Consider the following 18,929-nt stretch of genomic DNA (forward strand, 5'->3'; position numbering starts at 1 on the left):
CATCATCATCATCATCATTATTATTATTATTACTGCTTTCTAGGGCTACACCTTCGGCATATGGAAGTTCCCAGGCTAGGGGTTGAATTGGAACTGTAGCCGCCAGCCCATGCCACAGCCATAGCAACACCAAATCTGAGCCACGTCTGTGACTACACCACATCTTGTGGCAACGCTGGATCCTTAACCCACTGAGCGAGGCCAGAGATCAAACCTGCATCCTCATGTATCCTAGTCGGGTTTGTTACTGCTGAGCCACAACAGGAACTCCCCAAACATCATTTCATAGGATCCTGACCAGGTAAGTCTTAATTTCCTGTTAAGACTCACAGTACCTAACACAATTCCCAACATAAATAACAAGCAATTAATTGTTATTCAGTTGAATGGCATGTCTAAAGCTACCACAGTTTTTTTCCCATATGGATAGACCTTTTTAAACTAAATGGACTAGAGACTTCAAAGGATTAAAAATGACCTCTCTGTGGGGTAAAATTTAGCAGAGGCAATAATGTAGTACGTGCATTTCTTAATTAATTTACATTTTTGATGTACGTTGCTAAATGTTTACAATTTGAAGATGATTAAGATAGGTACTTTGTTCCCTGGGAGGGAAAAGTCTAGAGTTGGGTAGCAAACATAGGAACACAGTACATTATAGCTCTAATTCAGGTGATAATGGCATTAAAGAGGAAAGTACCAACTGGCCACCTGAAGGCTGCCTGACAAGAGTTTTTCCTTATAGTGCCATGAAAGATGTTCCAAAATGCCAGTTCTGATGCAGTTCTATGGCTACCTATGTGGGGTGTTTTCAGTTTAGGTTGAAAGTTCTTTCCAAATTTGATGCCTCTGAAGTCTAGAATGTTGTTTGTTATTGTCAACCAGGATGTTTTGCCCTGAAATTAGCTGTAAACTCCCATATATAGTTAAATTGAACATTTATGTTTAAGATTAGTAGACATTTTTAAGAGTCAGTGAATTTACTTGAGAAAAATGACTTTGTGTGGCCTCTAAAAATAAAAAAAATGAAAAGAGTTTTAAGCCAGTAACTTCCCCAGTGGGATATAGGTTAGTAAACCATAGAAAGTTTTTTTTTTTGAAAGCCTGATTTTAAAAGTTTTTTTATAACCTATTTTATATGTAAAATTTTCTTTCTTACATAAGCATTCTTTGTGATGATTTCCCCACCTGGTGGAGATCTCTTTTTATTATGTTGAATATGAATTATGGGACTATATAGTCCCACGGATGAACATTAATGGTCAATACAATTAGCTAATATGGTTAATAATGCACATGAATATTAATTTAATATTAGCAAATATATTAACTAGCAAATATATCTAATGAGATGCATTTAAAATAATATTCAACTATACTTCAGTTTTATTTAGGGCTAAATGTGTGTTTTTTTTAAGGAATGAAATCATTCTGTTCAGCAACCATTTTTAGCCATGTGACATGGAACAGTTCACCTACTGTCTCACAAACTCTAGGGGCCAAAAGGAAGCAGGATAGAAACTCTCATTGTTGAATCTACCAAGAGCAGGGACTGAATATTTGTGAACTGACCTTTCTTCTTGGCCAGGGTTTCTTTCTAAATGTGACCACCTTTTATGTAACTAATTATAAGGAAGAATACCAATAATAATAAGAATACTAGTTATAGATGACAGTGATCAACCACTTACAGTGGGTACTATGCTGTGTTAATCTGCACAAAACCCTGTGAGGTTCAGTGCAAAATGTTATTCTTACTTTACAGATGAGGAAAGTGGGAGTCAATATATAAAACAAGGTGGCTTGACTTCTGCTTTTAGGTCCCTAACTACTATTGTCATGCTGCTTCTCATGTGATTTGAACCTCACAATAACCTTGTGAAGAAGACAGTAAAATTTTTTCAGTTTTATAGTTGAAGAAAATGTCTCTTGGTGGGAGTAAGCAATTTGTCCAAAGTTTCACACCCTTTCTGTGTGTACCTGGCATTGGAATCTGCTTCTTTTGACTTTAGCCAGCAGCAAAGGAACAGCATGGAGAGACGTTTGGGAGGGAGCCCCTTGTAAGGCTATACCTTCTCCAGTATAGAGAGCCTGCATCACACAGTGCAGGATGCAGGATGTGATAACAGCATGTGGAGATGACAGTAGCAAAGCAAAAATCCACTAGCAAGCACCTGCTTGTGACTTGGCCAGTGCTCTAAGCTAAATGGCCTATGTTTGAATCCAGAGTTTACCACTTTCTTGCTATGTGGGACCTTCAGCATCTCACTTCCTTACACTTAGACTTAATTATCTCTGTCAAATACAAATAACATTTGTCTAACAAAGTTATTAGAATTAAATGAGATCTCATATGTAAAGTACATATCAGAATGCCTAGAATATACAAAGTGCTTAATAAAATTTAGTTTTCTTCCCAATCGAGTGAGTTTTTCTCTCTTTCTTTCCATAGCATTTATCTAGCCGGCAGAGTGTACAACAGAGCACATCCCAGGTAAGCAACTTAAGACATCCCAGCATTTTCCTTCAGTTCTTTCTCTTAAGCACTTGTAAAACAGGGAAGCACCAGGAAATGACAGACATCACTGAGTACTTCATTTCTTTTGTAATCTTTTTTTTTTTTAAACTACTGACTTCTTGATTGTGTTCTAAGGATCCCTGACCTCCAAGCTGACTTGGCTAGTCTCCACTTCTCTGTGCAAATTTACACAATCACAGTTGAAACAAAAAACACTGTGAGACTAAATCAATCAGTCTGAGAAAATAAAAATGGTATTTAGAATGGTAACTATTGCCATTTAACTTTGTAAATAAAGTGCATCAGGGTCATGGCAGCATCTCTGAGAAATAACTTTGAAAGTGGTTCTCTGGAGAATTTAGATGTTTGTGACCTGATGGAGATCTTGAGTTCACTCATAAGTTGGAATTATTGTTCCCATATTGCCTTCACTTTATTCACTTTTCCCAGCTGTACATTTGCCTACCTCAAACTAAACATATTGATGCAACCACCTGTTGTTAGCAAAGAAAATACTTTTTAAAAAAAATTTTTTGAGCCCTACTAATCATTTACCCAAGAAATACCAAATCTGAGCAGACAGAGTTTTCTTCCCCCTCCTTGTTTGTTTATTTATTTCTTTTGTTTTTTGTCTTTTCTAGGGCTGCATCTGCAGCATATGGAGGTTCCCAGGCTAGGAGTCTAATCAGAGCTGTAGCTGCCGGCCTACACCAGAGCCACACCAATGCAGGATCTGAGCCGCGTCTGTGACCTACACCACAGCTCATGGCAACGCCAGATCCTTAACCCACTGAGCGAGGTCTGGGATTGAACCCGCAACCTCATGGTTCCTAGTCGGATTCGTTAACCACTGAGCCACAATGGGAACTCCAAAAATACTTTCAATCTTTCTCTTAAATGGTCCCCTTCCGCAGCACAAGGAGTTAGTCATTTTGTTTTAAGTTTATTTATGATAAATATAATGAATGACTGAAATATAATCGCTGTTGTTTTTTTTTTTCCCCTTTCTCATTAGGTAGATACGATGCGCCCACGTCATGGGGAAGCATGTCGGATACCAGTGCCACATCACTTCTTCCTCAGCCTGAAGAGCTTCACCTACAATACCATTGGGGAAGATACTGATGTCTTCTTTTCCTTATATGATATGAGAGAAGGCAAGCAGATCAGGTAAAAGTAATTAGAAGCTCTGGTGAGGTTGAGACTCGGTATTAAGATATGTCCTGGACTTGAGAGAAGATAGATGCACATAGGCTAAACAAGACAAAGTAAACTTGTTATATTTAGCTGAGAGTTTTGCCTGAAATCATGTGCAGCTTTTTTTGTATCTTGTGCCTGTTTCCACATGGAAGCTTAACCTCAGTCTTGGCCATCACCATCTCAGGAGAGAAAATGATGCATCTATTCAATGCCAGAGAAAATACACAGGAAAAGTATAGAACAAAGAAAATTTAGCAAAGACCCTAATCTTGAATTTAGTAAACCCTGGGCTCTGCTTTCCTGCACGTGGAGAGAGAGTTCACAGGGAAATACACTAATGTTTTCCTCTCTGAGGGCAGCCTTAGCCCTCATTGTCAATCTAGCCCTGTAAAAGGAATCTTCTGGGTATCTTCTGGGAAAAAGGGAAAGTTGGCCTGACTCCATCATTCCTCTTTGCCTTGGATTGGAGTAGAAGCCACAGAATGGGGCTGACATGCAGTAGATCAGATATTTTAGCAGAGCAATGAGACACTTAAGCATGAACAAATGCAGCTGTGCTTTTCCCCTTGAAAGATGGGGAGAAATCAAGGAGACACTCTAGGCTTCTTTTCCTCTGGATGTCAGCAAGGTTCTGAAGGGATGAGTCGACCTTTGTGGCCAACTTGGAATTTTAGAAAACACCAACATTTCCCTGTGGTTATCTTCTAGGTGGGGCAGAAAGAAAATAAATCTTGGGATATGCTTTATATTGCTTGGGAACTTTTTGTGTTGAGTGCTTTATGGATTATTGTTTTATTTAAGATTTGAAAACAGCTGTTCTACTTTTCCAATTGCATGCTTATGTGAGAAAATTAAAAATGGAAGTTTTAACAGAGTAAAAAAGAAAGGCAGTTAATTTGCATGTTCCACAGTCCTCTGATCTTGACTGTCCTGCCCCCCCACCAAAAAAATTTAAAACACTGTGCTTCACTTTGGCATAGGAATAAAATGCACCCGTTGATGACGGTATGTGGGTTTTCCCTGCTGCCAATGGCTCCCAGTATGTGCTTCTAGGAAAGCTGATGTGGTGATGATAACTACAGTTGCTGCACTCAGGCAGGACCATAGGCCAGGGCTACATGTATATAGATTCTGGCTGCTCTTGTTTTTCCACTAGACCAGAGATTTGTAAACTTTATTACTAATTTTTGTGTGTGGCAGAATCCTTTCTTCAGGCTAAATTTTATAAGACAGTCTAATATATAGAACAGTTAAAATAGAGCTACTCCAATGTTGAAGGAAAAGGGAAATAACAGGAATCTCAGAATATCCCTGCCTCCACCTGCTACCCTGTGGAGCCACTGAAAGTCAGTAGGTTGCAGTTTGAAAACCAGAGCACACTACTTTATCAAAATCTTTGAGTGCCAGGAACTGTGTCTTCTTTGTGACCCTAGCACCACACACAGTACCTTGCCCAGTACATTCCTTATCATACTTACTGCATAGAGAAGATCCAAGTGCAGTAGAGGCACCCTACTGCTTTGGTTTATAATCTATGCAGGATCATCAGTCTATGCAGTTGTTTTCTCTTGGACTTATTGTTTATAATTTAGTCTCGAGAAACAGTAAAACATTTTAAAAGAAGAAATGTATGGAGTGCCTGTCATGGCTCAGTGGTTAACGGACCTGACTAGTATCCATGAGGACCTGGGTTCAATCTCTGGCCCTACTCAATGCGTCAAGGATCTGGCATTGCCGTGAGCTGTGGTGTAGGTCGCAGACGCAACTCAGAGCCTGAGTTGCTATGGCTGTGGCGTAGGCCGGCATTTGTTGCTCTGATTCAACCCCTAGCCTGGGAACCCTCTATATGCTGCAGGTGCGACCCTAAAAAGACAAAAGACAAAAAAAAGAGAGAGAAATGTGAAGTAAAAATTGTATAGAGTGCTAGAAATGCTTAGGTCAATTAAAAATCCCTGAGTATTAGAGAATTATGCCACCTTCACATTCACATAATAAAATGATAATATTCTTAGTTGAAAATACCTAGTTTCTTTAGTTTTAAAAATGAACTAAGGAGTTCCTACTGTGGTGCAATGGAATCAGCAAGCAGCATCTCTGCAGTGCCAAGAAGCAGATTTGATCCCTGGCCCAGCACAGTGGGTTAAAAGATCCACCATTGCTTCAGCTGCATTGTAGGTTGCAACTGCAGCTTGGATCTGATCTATGGCCTGGGAACTCCACATGTCATGGGACAGCCAAAAAAGAAAAAGAAATAAAAAAAGAATGAACTAATAGGAGTTCTCTTATGGTGCAGCAGTTTAAGGATCTGGCATTGTCGTAGCAGTGGCTTGGGTCACTGCTGTGGTGTGGGTTTGATCCCTGACCCAGAAACCTCCACATTCCATGGGCATGGCCAAAACAAAGAGAATGAGCTAATAACAAATAGAATTTTATTTTATTTTATTATTTACTTATTTGCTTTTTAGGGCCACACTCGCAGCATATGGAGGTTCCCAGGCTAGGGGTCTAATCGGAGCTACAGCTGCCGGCCTTCACCAGAGCCACGGTAATGCCAGATCCTTAACCCACTGAGTGAGGCCAGGGATCAAACCTGAAACCTTACGGTTCCTAGTCGGATTCATTTCCACTACACCACGACAGGAACTCCATAAGTAGAATTTTAGATCTAGGTTTAATCAGTTAATGTTCTTCTTTCCATTAGGATTTATGTAGTTGGATGATCTCTGACCTGGAATTATCAGATAATTATGCTTTCATTATGATTAGTTATTAAATTGGTCATATATTACTTTCTAAAAGTAGTTGTCAGAAGTCACAAAAAGTTATGGATGTATTACATCAGGTCCAAAGAGTGTTTACACAGAGCAGTCAGTTTGTTTCTTTTCTAGGTAACTCTTTAAGTGACTCTTTCCAATCAAATATTTCTAGTCTAGTCTCCAATGAAATGGTGCTAATCCAGTGTTCAGTATTGCCTGGACACTCTCACCTCTGTGCCAAAGAACACATGTGAGTAGGGGAGCAAGCTCAAGAGAAGACCCCAAGTATCATTGCTGATACCACAGGCAGACCTAGAGGGGCTAAAGTGAATGACAAATTGCAAACCCACGTAGTGCATTCTGATATATGTTGACTGATGAGTATTAGATGATCTGCTTGAGGGCAGAAGCAGCAGCTGGCAGGGCCTTGGTAGTGCTATTTTGTGACATTTTCTCATTTGAAACAGAATCATAAATATTTGGCCTTGAAATCTAAATCTCTAATTAAGAACTCTCCCCTGAGCTTCAGGTCCTCATTTCCTTTTTCCTACCAGACATAAGCCCTTGGATGTCCTTCAGATATCCATTAACATTTCTAAACTGCATTAATTTTCTCTCCTCACATGTATACTTCTTTCTGTACTCCTTAAGTCAGGTGAAAGCATTACCATTTGCTCAGAGATCCCCATCAGAAACTTAGGAGTCCTCTTAGGCTCCTCCCTCTATATCTTCTTCACTTCCCAGTGAATCACTGTCTCCTGTTAACTTCTGTCTCCTAATATCAATCAAATCACTACCCTCACTTTATCCTCACTGACATCTCAGATCCTTCACATTTCTCCCTAAACATATACTCCCTGAATCTGTCTTCCTACCCTGAGTTCTCTTTCACACCATCACCATATATCTCTCTTAAAACTGCATCTCTCACTTAGACTAAAAGCAGTTGTTATGTAGCATGGTATAAAAATTACAGTGTGATATAATTCTGGCTGTTTCTCTAACCTTATTTCATGCGTCTTGTTTTACTCTTGATGACTTACTGGTAAACATGCCTCTCTCTTTTGTTCCTCTCTACCTTTGTTGGCTTGGTAAACTTCTGTCCATTCTTTACAACTCAACTTTATAAAACCTTCCTCAATATTCATGAATAGAACCAATCCTGGGACTTCATTGTGTGCATGATGATACCTGTACAAAGCATTATCCCATTACTAGATATTATATAGTAATACATGTAGATACATGGTAATACACATGTAGATTTCCCCTACTGAAATGGGAGATTCCTTGTGTGTCTTTTGTTCCATTTTCTCCCCAGTGCTAAGCATAGGACTTAGCTTAATGTTAGAGCATTACATAAATAGTTATTGAATGAATGAGTAAATAAGTCTATCTACCAAATAAGTACCAATCAGTCACCTGTGAATCAACCAATTTACATTTAATTGAACAGTTTAGCAAACATTTACTGAGGGTTTCTTGGTTGTGGGCTCCTGCAATAACTGCTAGTGATTTAGAGATTAAAAAGAAATGTCCCTGCCACTGAAGTCTGACCAGAGCATTATAGGATTCTTAAAATATATGAAACATGTTATTCCCAATTTTAAGTGCCAGACAAGCTGAGTGGAAAAGTAAGATGGGCAGATGGCTTATTGACATGTGGCAAGACTTTAACACAATAAGGAGTCGGGGCAAAACAAACAAGCAAAATACAACCTGTTAAGACAGAAAGTTTTATAGAACTTTTTAAGCAAAAAAAAAGAAGTCCTGTCCAAATGCTGTTTGTTTTATATGTTTTTTCTGCCCAAGTACATTTCAGGCTTTATTTAGGATTAAATTGTATGGTTTGGGAAGGAAATACAATCAGCTCTGCAATGATACACTAGGAGAGATGGTTTTTCCTGTCATGGTGAGCTGGATCATTGTCACCAGGGTTTTGAATTCAACATTTGAAGAACTATTTTATTAAAAAACAAAACAAGTCAGGGAAGAAAAGGGTCATTGAGAAACTTAGAAGATCTCGAGCACTCTTGGAGAAAATGAAATTAGATGGATTAAAGAGTAGCCAGGATACTGCAGTGAGCTAGAGACAGTTCTACTCCTCTTCCTGGAGCTCATGATCTAGTAGAGAGAGCAACTCTTTGTAATAACCCATTAAACACATGATCTTACAAGGTGCTGTGAAACCTTGTATAGATTGGAGTGAGGGAAGGAAGTTCTCAGGTCACTCAAACAAAGGCTTAAAGTGTGAGTAAGCAAAAGGAGTGGATAATGTGATCTAGGCAGAAGAAGGTCTAGACACAGGGAAAAACTTAGTACATTCAGAGAACTGAGAGGTAGTCGATGTCACTGGACTATACAGAGTGAGGGATGAAAAGGATATCACAAGAGGTGATCACAAGAAGAGATAGTGAGGGACTAGATTATGCAGGGCCTTATAACCATAGAAGAATTTTGGACTATGTTGGAAGTTCAAGAAGAGAAGATATTCAAGGGCAAAATAGCAAAATCTTGAGTTAGAAATATAAAGACGTCAATGCATGTATGCAAGAAATTGGAAAAGGCTCTCAGAGCTAGGAAGAAAGTTTATGTTGACAGCAAACTCCACGTCTTGAACCTGTTTCTTACCCATCTTTGGTCACAGCTCCTTGAACAAAGAAAGAGCTCAGTAAATGATCAGAAAAAAATCACTAGAGACAAGAGTAAATAAGGGTAGTCCTAAAAATCCTATAGACTAATTTAGACTTGATGTATTTGATAACTCCTCTGAATCCTTGAGCACAGGGGAATGACATGTTGAAGGTGGTGTTTTCCAGTTATCACAGTAGCATTATATAAGTTAAACTGGAAAATGGATGAGATGAGTTAGAAGCTGTTGCAGACATGAATTGATAAGACCTCAGGATAAGGGAGACTAGGAGTAAGATTAGAAAAGATAGGACATCTTGCCCTATAAGATCTGGTCCCAACCTCATTACCTCTGTAATTTTTTATTTTTTATTTATTTTTTTCTTTTTTGTCTTTTTGCCTTTTCTAAGGCCGTTCCTGCAGCATATGGAGGTTCCCAGGATAGGGGTCTAATCAGAGCTGTAGCCGATGGCCTATGCCAGAGCCACAGCAATGCAGGATCTGAGCCACCTCCGCGACCTACACCATAGCTCACGGCAACACCAGATCCTTAATCCACTGAGCAAGGCCAGGGATCGAACCCGCAACCTCATGGTTCCTAGTCAGATTTGTTAACCACTGAGCCATGATGGGAACTCCTACCTCTGTAATTTAATTTCCTGTCATTCCTCCCTTGATAACTCTACTTTACAGTCATTCTACTTTCAGCTCTAATTTACTCCATGCTATGCCCTTGAAAACATAGTACATGTTCCTACTTTAGGGCCTTTCTTTGCACCTGCTATTTCCTGGATATCCTTGTGGTGAGTTAAGAAAACACTTTATGTACCTAATGTGCATTGTGCTGTCACATGAGTTCATTTAAACTTGGGGAAAAAGTGTAAGTAAAGGAGAAGAAATAATTGAACAAAACTGGAGGCATCACACTTTTTATTTCAAAATGTAGTACAGAGGAGTTCATGTTGTGGCACAGTGGAAATGAATCTGACTAGTATCCATGAGGATAGGGGTTCAATCCCTAGCCTTACTAAGTGGGTCAGGGATCCAGCATTGCTGTGAGCTGTGGTGTTGGCCGGTAGCTCTGATCCAACCCCTAGCCTGGGGACTTTCATATGCCACAGGTGCAGCCCTAAAAAGCAAAAAAAAAAAATAGTACAGAGCTACATTAATCAAACCAGCATAGTACTGGCATAATAACAGACACATAGACCTATGGAACAGAATATAGAGCCCAGAAATAAACCCACAAACATACTGATTTGTTACAAAGGTGTCAAGAATACACATTGAGAAAGGATCTGGTGTGGCTGCAGCTGTGGTGTAGGTCACAAATATAGCTTGGATTTGATCCCTGGCCTGGGAATTTCCATATGTTGTGGGTGTGGCCAAAAAGAAAAAAAAAATGAAACCCTAATAGCTATTGGCAAGAATGTAAATTAATCCAACCACTATTGAAAACAATGTAAAGTTTCCTCAAAAATTAAAAATAGATTTACCATATCCAGCAGTTTCACTTCTTGATATATATCTAAAGGAAATGAAAGTAGGATTTTGACAAGATATATACATACTCATGTTTATCACAGCATTATTCACAGTATTCAAGGTATGGAAACAACCCAGATGCCTATCAATAAATGAATAGATTTAAAAAGATGTGTTATATGTATACAATGGAATACTATTCAGCCATGAGAAAGGAGAATATCCTGCCATGTTCAGTAACGTTAGATGGATCCTGAGCACCATTATGCTAAATGAGTTAAGTCAGAGAGAGTATTATATCACTTATATGTGGAATCTATAAAAGTCAAACCTGTGGGGGAAAAAAAAAACAGGGTAAAATGGTGATTACCAGGAGATGGAGGAGCAGGGGTAGGGGATAAGATTGATTATGTTTAAAGGTACAAACTTATAACAAGTGGTAAATAAGCCGTAGAGATGTAACACACAGTATAGTTAATAAAAGACAATAATATTACTCTATAATGATGTAATGTGATAAATATTGCTTCAATAGTAGATATATTAAAATATATAGATGTATCCAAGTAATATACTGTACACAAGTTTATCAAAATGTCACATTTATCAAATTAAAAAGAAAAGATTAATGTTGGGCAGGTTGTGGAGAAAAGGGAACTCCTATATTCTGTTGGAATGTAAATTGATGCAACCATTATGGAAAACAGTATGGATGTTCCTCAAAAAATAGAAGCCCACTTCTAAATATTTATCCAAAGGAATTGAAATCAGGATTTCAAAGAGATAGCTGCACTCTCATGTTCATTGCAGCATTATTTCTAATAGCCAAACAAGGAAGTAACCTCACTATCAGTGAATGAATGGATAAATAAAATATAGCATATACATATAATGGAATATTATTTAGCCTTTAAAAAGAGAGAGCTCCTGCCATTTGCAACAAGATGGATGAACTTGGAGAACTTTGTGCTCAATGAAAAAAGCCAATCTTAGAAGGACAAATACTACATGATATCACTTATATGTGGAATCTAAAATAGTCAGATTCAAAGGCAGAGAGAGTAAAATGGTGGTTGCTGGAACCTGGGGAGAGGGGAAAATGGGGAGGTATTAGTTAAAGGGTACAAATTTTCAGTTATACAAGGTAAATGAATTCTAGATATCTACTATACAGCATGATGCCTACAATTAACAATACTGTATTGTATACTTAAAAATTTGCCAAGAAGGTAGATCTTTTGTAAAGTGTTCTTATCTAATACTATAAATAAATAAGAATAACAAATAGAAAGAATGGAATCTTTTGGAGATGATGACTATGTTAATGGCTTAGACTGTGGTGATGGTTTCATGGGTGTGTATATTTATCTCCAAACTCATCCAGTTGTATACATTAAATATACACAGCTTTTCATATGTCAGTCATGCCTCAATAAAGTGGTTTAAAAAAAAGAAATGTGGGAATATGTGAATTTTCCTAGGAAGTGTTACACCTAATACAAGTGCAAGACTTAGTAAAATGAATATGTATTTTCTATGTAATCACATAACCAGTTTGACAAACATTATGCAGATTTTCCTCATGCTCTGAAACAAAATTTTCTGAGATAATCAGTGACCTTATTACAGGCAAGTAAAATTATCTTTTTTTAAGTTAAAAAAAAAACAGGGAGTTCCCGTTGTGGCGCAGTGGTTAACGAATCTGACTAGGAACCATGAGGTTGCGGGTTCGGTCCCTGGCCTTGCTCAGTGGGTTAAGGATCCGGCGTTGCCGTGAGCTGTGGTGTAGGTTGCAGACGCGGCTCGGATCCCGCGTTGCTGTGGCTCTGGCGTAGGCTGGTGGCTACAGCTCCGATTCGCCCCCTAGCCTGGGAACCTCCATATGCCACGGGAGCAGCCCAAGAAATAGCAGCAACAACAACAACAAAATAAAAAAAAATATATATATATATATATATATATATATATAAAGAAGAAATTACATTACTCCCTTTTTTTAAAATGCCATTTATCACCTTCTATGTTTTACATAATGTAGTCATTTATTGTGCTTATCACTTACTGTCTGTTTCCTCATTTTGTCTCTTCCTGGGCAGAGAGGCATGTATTTTGTTCTCAAGGTACTCAAGTGCCTGGAACAGTACTTGTCACCTAGTAAGTGCTCAATAAATATTTGTTGAATAAATGAGTATAACTGTCCAGAATGTTGCAAAGAGATAAAAAAGAGATGAAAAATATGAAAGTACTAAGGGACATGGAGAATAGAATGAGAGAAGGTAATAAACGTTTAATTAAAATCACAAAGAGTTGTCATTGTGGCTCAGCAGATTAAGAACCCGACACAGTGTCCATGAGGATGCAGGTTCTATGGTTGGCCTTACTCAGAGGGTTAAGGATCAGGCATTGCCAACAAGCTGTGGTATAGGTAACAGATGTAGCTCAGATCCAGTGTTGGTGTGGCTGCAAAGTAGGCCTGTAGCTGCAGCTTTGATTTGATCCCTAGCCTGGGATTTTCCATATGCCACAGGTGCGGCTATAAAAAGAAAAAATAAAAGAAAATTCAAACAAAGAGAAAAGAAAAAAAGGGGAGAAAATGTACTCTAAGAGATAATGGCTGATAATTTTTCATCATTGACCAAAGACAAGACTCAAATACCAGGCTGTTTATTCCCTTTGCTTTCACAAGATTCCTCTTTGAGAGAAATGTACTCTTGTGACAATTGTCAGAGGATGAAGAAGCCAAAATTGTTAAATAGAACTTGGCCTCGTTTCCACCACCTCATTCCATGGTGATGGTAAATTTTTAACATCTAAATTGAGCCAAAATGCTTTTTTCTTAACAAGTACAGTATGAGTTGGGAAAAGACATGAAGCCCACTGATGGCTTATGGTTGTCTTAATTAAAGAAGGTTCTACCAACAGCAACAACGTAAAAACTTTTAAATTATTTGAGTTTTTGAAACCCTGTTGCAAATAGATTCAATTACATTTTAAGTTTAAAAAATAAAGGTATTCATAGAAGAAAATAACCCAATTTATAGTCAGATGTGAACTTAAATACTGTCAAGGACTGCCACTGACAACAAGAGTACGCTTATGGAAGAGCCATGGTATAGCTGTTTCTTTAACTGCTTCCAAATACGGGCCTTTGTGGGCCCAAATATTTGTCTGAGACTTTGTCAGCAAATGGATGCCTTCCTATGCTCCTCAATTTTTTTTAATGAAGTATAGTTGATTCATAATGTTTCAGGTATACAGCAAAGTGATTCAGTTATATATATGTATGTATGTATATATTTCATATATGTATATGTATATATTTTTAAAACTATAATGGAAAAGAATCTGAAAAATATATTACATATAAAAACAATCTATATGTATTATAGTATTTATTATAGTTTTTTCAAAGATACTGGATATGGTTACCTGTGTTATACAGTAGATCATTATTGCTTATCTGTTTTATATATAATAGTGTGTATCTGTTAACCTGACCTCCTAATTTATCCCTCTCCATTCCCTTCCCCTTTAGTAACAGGTTTGTTATGCCTGTGAGTCTATTTCTGTTTTGTAAATAAGCTTATTTAAGTTCCACATACAAGAGATATCATATATTTGTCTTTTCTTGTAAGACTTAATTCATTTAAGCATGATAATCTCTAGTTCAATCCATGTTGCTGCATAAGGCGTTATTTCATTCTTTTTTATGACCAAATAATATTCCATTTTTGTGTGTGTGCTTGTGTGTGTGTGTGTGATACTACACCTTCTTTATCCATTCATCTGTCAATGGACATTTAAGTTGTTTCCATGTGCCGTGCCCCTCAGTTTTGCTAAGCATCCTCTCCAGTTGTCAGCAAACCAGGTCATTGGCAAACTCCTCACCCCAAATAAAAATAAATGAATTAACTGTTCAGCTTAGGATGCTAGAAAAAAAAGTAAGCCTAAAGAAAGTAGAAGAAAGGAAATAAAATAATAATAGAACTTAAAGAAAAAGCAATAAAACTTAAAGAATAAACAATAGAGTATTAATAAAATAAAAACTGATTCTTTTTAAAAAGAGACTTTAAAAAAATAGACATACCAGTAGCAAGAGTAATCAAGAAATGACAAACTATAAATATTAAAAATTATATGGAACATATTTTTTAATTCAAGTAAGGTTCACATAACATAAAACTAACCATTTTAAAGTGAACAGTTGAATGACATTTACTACATTCACATGTTATTCAGCTACCACCACTTCTATTTGGTTCCAAAACATATTGTCACCCCAAAAAAGAAGCCCTGAACCTGATAAACAGTTCTTCCTTATTCTCCTCCCCACCCCACCCCTACCCCCAGCCCCTGGTAGCTACTAGTCTTCATTCCATCTCTGTGGATTTATCTGTTCTATATATTTCACATAAACAGAATGATATAATGTGTGACCTTTTACACCTGGATCATTTCACTTATCATAATGTTTGTAAGATTTATGCATGTTGTAGTATGCATCAGTACCTAATTTCTTTATATGGCTGAATAATATTTCATTGTATAGACAAGCCACAATTTTTTTTTAATCCATTGGTTTATTGGTAGACAGTTGTACTATTTTAGGCTGTAGTGAATAAGTGCTACTATGAACATGTATATATGTGCACTTGTTTGAGTGCCTGTCTTCTATTCCTTCAGGTATAGATCTAGGAGTGGAACTGCTGAATTGTACAATAATTCTATGTTTAGCTTTTGAGGAACCACCAGACTATTTTCCACAGCAGATGAACCATTTTACATTCCTGCCAGCAACATATAAGGGTTCCAGTTTCTGCACATCCTTATCAATGCTTGCTTTTTTCTGGTTTTTTCCCCCCCATTGTAATTTGATTTGCATTTTCATGATGACTAATGATGTGAGTATCTTTTCATGTGTTTGTTGATCATTTATATATATTCCTTGGAGAAAAGTGTAGTCAAGTGCTTTGCCCATTTTAATTGGATTATTTGTCTTTTTGTTTGAGTCACAAAAGTCTTTGTATTTCCTAGATAATAATCCCTTTTCAGAGATATGATTTGCAGATAGTTTTCCCTTCCTGTAGGTTTTCTTTTCACTTTATTGTTAATGTTCTTTGATTTACAACAGTTCTTAATTTTGAGGAAGCTCACCAAATCTGATTTTTCTTTTGTTGCTTGTGCTTTTGGTATCATAGAACCAAAACCATAGAACCGCTTTTTAAATTGTGTACATATACTGTCAAGAAATTAATACCAATAAACTTGTGCTCCTATGAATAAGAATGTAATATTTGTAATAACAAATATTTTAAGACAGTTTAAATGTTCCTAAGAGAGATTATTCAATAAATAATAGTGTGACCTTTGAAAAGATTGAGGTGAAAAGAAGTGAGAGGACTGAGTTAGCTTTCTATATTTGCACAACAAATTACAACAAATTGAATGGATTAAAAAATTTCCCATTTTTAGGTCATAGTTCTTTAGGCTAGACGGCATTATTGGGTTACTTGTTTAGGATATCACAGAGCTAAAGTCAAGGTGTTAGCTTGGCTGCATTGTAATCTAGCTCCCAGTTTCATTCATTGGTTGTCACTGGCAGGATTCAGTTTCTTACAGGACTGAGGTTCCAGTTTCCTTGCTGGCTGTCAGTTGAGAACTGCTCTTAGCTCCTAAAACCCCACCTGCTTTTCTTGCTGTATGCTTTTAAAGGACTAATGGGACTAGGTCAAGCTCACCCACATAATCTCTCTATTTTATAGTCCCCTGTGCCATATAACATAACCTTATTAAAAATCACTATACTGTATGGATACAATTATCTTCTCTATTACATAAATCTCCTTATTCACAGGAATGTTAGTGTGTAACCAACTTAGGTTCTCTATATTACCGGTGTGCCTATTAATATGCCTGATTCTCTTACTGGCCCTCCGCAAATTTAGCAGAGCACACTAAAGCCTCAGGGTGCCAGTGATTGATTTTATCACTCAACTGGCTTTCCCTGAGGAGTCTGTAGTCTTCGGTATGCCAGATTTTTCTCTTAGGTCTTTGGAATGCAAAGTTGCCCTCATAAACTTAACCTCTCTTGAGTATCATGTAAAAGCCCTTCTGTTAGTCATCTTTTCATGGATGCTGTGCAGAGCAAACTAAAAAGCTTCATTTCTTATTCTCCTGGAGTTTGCTCAGCATTCAAAATATACTTGTGTAGAATAAACTTTTTCTTGAAAATCAGCTGCTTCTGAATTGAAGTAGAGGGCTCTGCCTGAGAGTCAGGCTATGTACCCAAATGAGAAAAATATGCCTCTGAAAATCTCAAGTACCCTTGGAGAGAAATTTTCTTTTAAAATCATGACTGAGAACTTTGTTTATTAAATCAGTTTTGCTTTTCTCTGCAAAATAGGTCATGTCTTACAATGCAACTAGAGCTTTTCTGTGGGAGCTCCAGCACCAGTGAAGGACCTGCACATCAGTCTTGGTCCTTCCATTCTAACCTGTTTCATCTTGTTCAGGAACATATACTCTAGATCACTACTGAGCATTCCCCCAAGGATTTTCTGTTGACTCCCGGCAAGAATAAGAGGAGCTAGTACTCTGGCTCTGGTGACTGTCATCATTACTTTCTTTTTCTACCCTGCTTTCATTGTCACTATGCATATCTTCCCTGGAAATTGCAGCAATCTAGGGAAATTGAGTATTGGCTCGCTCTCTCGCACAAAGAAAGCCAGCAACCTGTACCCTATGGATGGAGAAGCCAATGCATTGATATTTAAGTGAAACTATTTATAATTTATTGTCTTACAAATTTTCTCTTATAAGAATATATTTTCTTATTTAACACAGAGCTGAAAATGTAGACAGAATGGATGCAAATACAGTTTAAAGCTAAATATATTTTATACCAGTGGCCAGATAACCCAATATGTTTCTGCACACATGCCCAAGGTATCAGATCTTGCTCAGAAACATTACAGTGAAAATCTGCTTAGAGATAGACACAGTAAAATGTTGATTTTAGATATGTATCTTGGCCTACAGTGAATTCTGTATCTTTTTTCCATCTGAGAATAAGGTCAGAAATTGTTCTTCTCTGTATGCCATCTCTCATCATGTTCTGAGTCTAAATATCAGGCTGGATAAATTTTTTAATATAATGTCCTTCAGAGTCTGGAAAAAACTAGTAAAAGAAATTGTCAGGTTTCTTTAAGAAGCTCTTTGTTTACAAGAAATTTGCCTTCTTCTTAGTCTAGACCATGACACACGGTGAAAAGTAGAATAGAATGAGTAATGCTTCTGACATTAGTTCAGAAAAATCCTCTGCCTATAGAGGAACGTGGAAAATTAAGGGATATCAGAGGTAGAAGTTACAGTGGATTGGTATAGTCAAATACTTATTTTTCACCTATTGTGTGCTTTCACTGGTTTAGACTCTAGGTATTGAAGAAAACACACAAAAATTCCTGCCCTTCTGAAGTTTATATTCTGGTAGGGGGAGTCAGTCAATAAATAAATAAATTATGTAGTACATTTGTAGGGATAAATATTATAGAATAGAAAAGAGAATATGAAGAATTTACTGTTTTGAATAAGGTGTTCAGGGTAGGCTTTACTGAGAAGGTGAACATACTATGGGGCTGTCTTCCAAGGGAGAGATCTCTTTTCTACGTCTTCTCAACCTTGGATCTCAAATGACTTCCAAATTAATGAGGTGGAGCCAAAGAATGACATTACAGCCAACCTTCTCACCCCTGATCACTTAAAGATAAATAAGGAAGGCCTTTTAAGTAAGCCAGATAAAAGGTGATGGTGGCTTGGATTGGGGCTGTTTTGAGGTATAACTATGCTGTTTTTATTTCTGGTATGGTGGCATGACCTCCTAACAGGCCAGCTCTCTAGCACTTAACTATTAACAGTGGCTAAAATCCAAAAAACAACCATGTTATGAGTTCTGCAGAATGAACAAAAGCAACAGATTTTGGGGAGTTCCCGTCGTGGCACAGTGGTTAACGAATCCGACTAGGAACCATGAGGTTGCGGGTTCGGTCCCTGCCTTTGCTCAGTGGGTTAACGATCCGGCGTTGCCATGAGCTGTGGTGTAGGTCGCAGACGCGGCTCGGATCCCGCATTGCTGTGGCTCTGGTGTAGGCTGGCAGCTACAGCTCCGATTTGACCCCTAGCCTGGGAACCTCCATATGCCGCGGGAGCGGCCCAAGAAATGGCAAAAAGACAAAAAAAAAAAAAAAGCAACAGATTTTGGAGGAGAGTAAAAAACTTGGAGAAAGGAACCAACACAAAATGTTTCCTGTTTTTGTGGTTTTGGTCAGAGCTATAATCTCATC

The 18,929-nt window shown here is 37.6% G+C and overlaps 1 protein-coding gene across 5 annotated transcripts in view; it reads left to right on the top strand.

Annotated features, from left to right (window-relative positions):
- DOCK3 (dedicator of cytokinesis 3) overlaps positions 1 to 18,929 on the top strand; it is a 489,707-nt gene that overhangs the window by 296,641 nt on the left and 174,137 nt on the right. For all 5 annotated transcript variants that reach the window (XM_047775399.1, XM_047775426.1, XM_047775408.1 and 2 more), the window contains exons 8-9: positions 2,453 to 2,494; positions 3,534 to 3,688. In XM_047775399.1, the coding sequence (XP_047631355.1) occupies positions 2,453 to 2,494; positions 3,534 to 3,688 (197 nt within the window). The remainder of the gene's footprint in view (positions 1 to 2,452; positions 2,495 to 3,533; positions 3,689 to 18,929) is intronic.

The sequence above is a fragment of the Phacochoerus africanus genome, chromosome 1, assembly GCF_016906955.1.
Source record: "Phacochoerus africanus isolate WHEZ1 chromosome 1, ROS_Pafr_v1, whole genome shotgun sequence".
NCBI lineage: Eukaryota > Metazoa > Chordata > Mammalia > Artiodactyla > Suidae > Phacochoerus > Phacochoerus africanus.